The sequence below is a fragment of the Arachis ipaensis genome, chromosome B10 (assembly GCF_000816755.2).
Source record: "Arachis ipaensis cultivar K30076 chromosome B10, Araip1.1, whole genome shotgun sequence".
Lineage (NCBI taxonomy): Eukaryota > Viridiplantae > Streptophyta > Magnoliopsida > Fabales > Fabaceae > Arachis > Arachis ipaensis.
In genome coordinates this window covers 113,061,106-113,064,545 of record NC_029794.2, presented here as the reverse complement: position 1 = coordinate 113,064,545, position 3,440 = coordinate 113,061,106, and the positions used below count along the sequence as shown (strand labels likewise).

Here is a 3,440-nt window from a genome sequence, read left to right as displayed (position 1 = left end):
TATGGAATCATTGTATGGTAAAAGTTCAGAGTTCATAAAGTGGTGGCAAATTGATGTGCAATACAAGGTGTTGGTAGCACTTAAAAGTTGGAGATAATTGAGCGTGCTCTTAGAATTCAATAAAATGTTGAGCACCCCCTTTTAGAGAGTGTGTGTGTGTGCGTTTCTTGTAAAAATTGACTTTCAGCTAAGATAAAAGGCATTTACTGCGACGTTCCTTTTTTTTCCCTCTCTTCTCAAAGGTTGGTGATGGGATAAATGATGCACCCTCTTTGGCTGTAGCTGATGTTGGGATTGCTCTACAAAATGAAGCTCAAGAGAACGCTGCCTCTGATGCTGCATCCATTATACTTCTTGGAAACAAAATTTCTCATGTATGGCATTTCTTTATGCCGATTTATTATTTCACATTTATGCATAAGAAAAAAAAGAATCATCAACTTTTCTGCTTTCACTGCACTTCATTTCATATGAGAGATGCCAATATGCCATGCTACAATCTCGAAAAACCATAGTTATAGCTAATGCCTTTTCTATTTACAGGTTGTTGATGCACTAGACCTCGCACAGGCAACCATGGGAAAAGTGTACCAAAATTTATCTTGGGCGGTAGCCTACAACGTTGTTGCCATTCCCATTGCTGCTGGAGTGTTACTTCCCCAATTTGAATTTGCCATGACACCTTCACTATCAGGTAAGCAACACCTTCACATATTAGCGAGACAAATAGTTCTATTAGCCCCAATATATTTGATCTTATTTATTAATGTACTTTTCTATCACCTATTAAGTGTTCATTTATGTTTGTCACCCCTGATATTTGATCACAGGAGGGTTGATGGCTTTGAGCTCCATCTTCGTGGTTGGCAACTCGTTGCTTCTACAACTTCATGGGTCTCAGACCTCCAAAAAGGTCGCATAATAAATCTATTTCCATCCATTCAAACATGGATATGTACAGTCTAAAAGATGCATAAGAGGCGGTGTGATCTTTATAATGACAGTAAGTACAAATTTGGCATCCATGAAATAATTATATCTCAGAAATCCGAATTGTATTTGTGACCAACAAGCTCCTTTTTGTAAGTTATGGCTATCTATCCAATGTTAAAAGCTCATGAAGCATGGACTAGTATCATGACACACTAGCTGCACTTGGTGCATTCAAATAGGTCTTTGCTTATATATTTAATGTATAAAATTACCAATTTGTAGTCAATATTTATTTATGTCTGTATAAGAGTAGTAGCAATAAGAGATTATCAAAGTTTGTAAGAGGGCCATTATTTTCTATAACCCTTCTTTTTTCCTTTTCTTGGTTCAACTTTCTATTATGATTGTAAAAGTAAAAATAAACAGTTCTTTTGTTTAGGGTTTTTTTTTCAAGGTTGTCTGAGCTTTCGACGAAAGAACAAAGTACATTGATTACAAAACTAAATTTGCAATCTACAAAGTCCGGATTAGCCAAACAAAAATATTTACATCTTATCATTTATCATGTACAATATTCCACATTCATTATTCACAAAGTCAACTTAAATACACACACTATTTACAAGGGGAAAAAAATTACAAAACTCTCGCGGACATATTTACAATTAAATCAGAGATATTAGAGGTAGGCCTAACAATTAAAATACACAATAAAAGAGTGTTTGATTCATGGTATAACTAATCCAGATGGGTATCGTCCAGCACAAATCTCTCTTAATTTTAGATGGAGCCTGTAAATCTCTGCCTGAATCCTTGCCTTTGACCTTACATCTTTTGATTCCATCGTTCTCTTAAGTTGCGAGATCTGCCTTACAGTGCTTTTGATCTGCTAAGCACATCAAAAGGAACATCTTAAGCAATACATTATTAACATTGCATATGATAGCTGAAAAAAAAAACAATGAAATTTACCTTTCTGTAAGGCCATCGTGATAATCCTTCCTTACGGCAAATTTTCTTCACTACGGTGGGACAGATATTCATTTGCCTCGATGCTTCCTCAATTGGAAAATGAAAATAAGGGGCAAAATCATCCAATTTCATCTTCCCCGCTCTATCCCTCTGTTCCGAAAGAGATAATCTTCTAGGAGCCTTTCCTGATGCTCCTACTCCATTGTCAGCCACTTGTTCATTCTCATCATCTACATTACCCATTAATAGAATGTTTGAAACTTATCACAACATAACATAGCATAACATTTTGCCAACAGGGAGATAAAGAACAACCTGAATTGCTTGCATTCAAATCGTCAGTGTCGTCGCTGAACTCTTCGACCCATTCAAGTCCAGTGCATAGGGCCTCATAATAAGCAGAAAGTGGATCTTGCAACATAAAGTACCCTGCTGCACTTTGTACTCTGCAATACTCAACTAGGAAATTCTTCACGTCATCAATGCCTCTCCTACAAAAACTATCAAAAATTGAAATTTGGTCATAAAATATCAGATAGAAGAATAATAGATTGCATGTATGAAGTTAATTGTTGAAATAAAACATACTCAATCATTTGATATTGAAGGTTGCTAGTGGAAGTATAATCTCCATTCACACTAGGATGTTGAATTGCATGAGAGATCAAGCCAGGCCTTCCATGAATTTCAACTTTCTTAAAGTTAAATCCTGCAATTAATTACATTAGTAAGATAAATCAAAAGGAACACGTGGTAAAATTATATAATAGAAAAAGTTAAGTCCATACTCCATACCATTGGTGTGAACAATTTCCCTGAGGACACTACAACAGCTACAAGAAAATGGGACTGGTGGCAGGGGCCAATGAGACAGCGTAATTGTATTCACATTGTTGTTGAAATCATGCGATAGACCTTCCTCAGAATGCACTTGTAACAAAGGAATTGATTCGAAGTTATTCCCTCCTGTTCCTCCAACAAAGTTACTATCTTGAATCATCGGATCAAAAGTTGGTTGGAGATTACCATCTTGAATTATATTATTCTTTTGTTGAGAGTGACTGGATTCGTTTCCACTGGCGACATTGGTAAGATCGAGAAGAGTGGGGTTGGAAATGTTGAAAAAACTCGGACTGAGTGGAGGAGTATCATATGGATCATGGTACGGTACAACAAAGCAAGGATTATCCATGGTTATTGAATCTATTGCTTGTCCTTAATCGCAGTCCCTCACTCACTCCCCTCTTTCTTTTTTCTCTCTCTCTTCCTCTAGAGTGAAGAGAAGAGAGAAAAAAGAATAGAGTGGAGAAGAGAAGACGGAAATTTAGATCGGAGATAGAAAATAAAGTTTCTAACAGATTATATAAGAAGAAAAGACGGTTAATGACCGTTGGAATAATTCAAGTAGCTTTTCAAACATTTAAGGAAACATCGCACTCTTTAAAATATCGTTTATAAAGTCACTCTCAATGTTATCCTTAATCCATCCTCTAATTCAATTTTTTTCATAATTTTAATATTTTTGTAATATTAAT

The 3,440-nt window shown here is 35.8% G+C and overlaps 2 protein-coding genes across 2 annotated transcripts in view; one reads left to right on the top strand and one right to left on the bottom strand.

Annotated features, from left to right (window-relative positions):
• LOC107623018 (copper-transporting ATPase PAA2, chloroplastic) overlaps window positions 1-1,275 on the top strand; it is a 10,230-nt gene extending 8,955 nt beyond the window's left edge. Inside the window, 4 exon segments of the mRNA XM_016325137.2 lie at window positions 243-374; window positions 544-694; window positions 831-918; window positions 920-1,275. Of these exon segments, the coding sequence (XP_016180623.1) occupies window positions 243-374; window positions 544-694; window positions 831-918; window positions 920-977 (429 nt within the window). The 3' untranslated portion in view covers window positions 978-1,275.
• Window positions 1,124-3,387, bottom strand: LOC107622064. Its single transcript, XM_016323990.2, has 5 exons — window positions 2,701-3,387; window positions 2,494-2,614; window positions 2,221-2,405; window positions 1,906-2,135; window positions 1,124-1,819 (listed from the first exon to the last, which is right to left on the bottom strand). Exons 1-5 carry the CDS (start codon window positions 3,095-3,097, stop codon window positions 1,661-1,663), a joined length of 1,092 nt encoding a protein of 363 aa, XP_016179476.1. The 5' UTR covers window positions 3,098-3,387; the 3' UTR covers window positions 1,124-1,660.

Coding starts and splice junctions, on each gene's coding strand:
- LOC107622064 (XM_016323990.2), bottom strand. CDS start 3,097: ATGGATAATCCTTGCTTTGTTGTACCGTACCATGATCCATATGATACT. Junction 2,406..2,493: donor CTTCAATATCAAATGATTGA/GTATGTTTTATT, acceptor AATTTTTGATAG/TTTTTGTAGGAGAGGCATTG. Junction 1,820..1,905: donor CACGATGGCCTTACAGAAAG/GTAAATTTCATT, acceptor TGTGCTTAGCAG/ATCAAAAGCACTGTAAGGCA.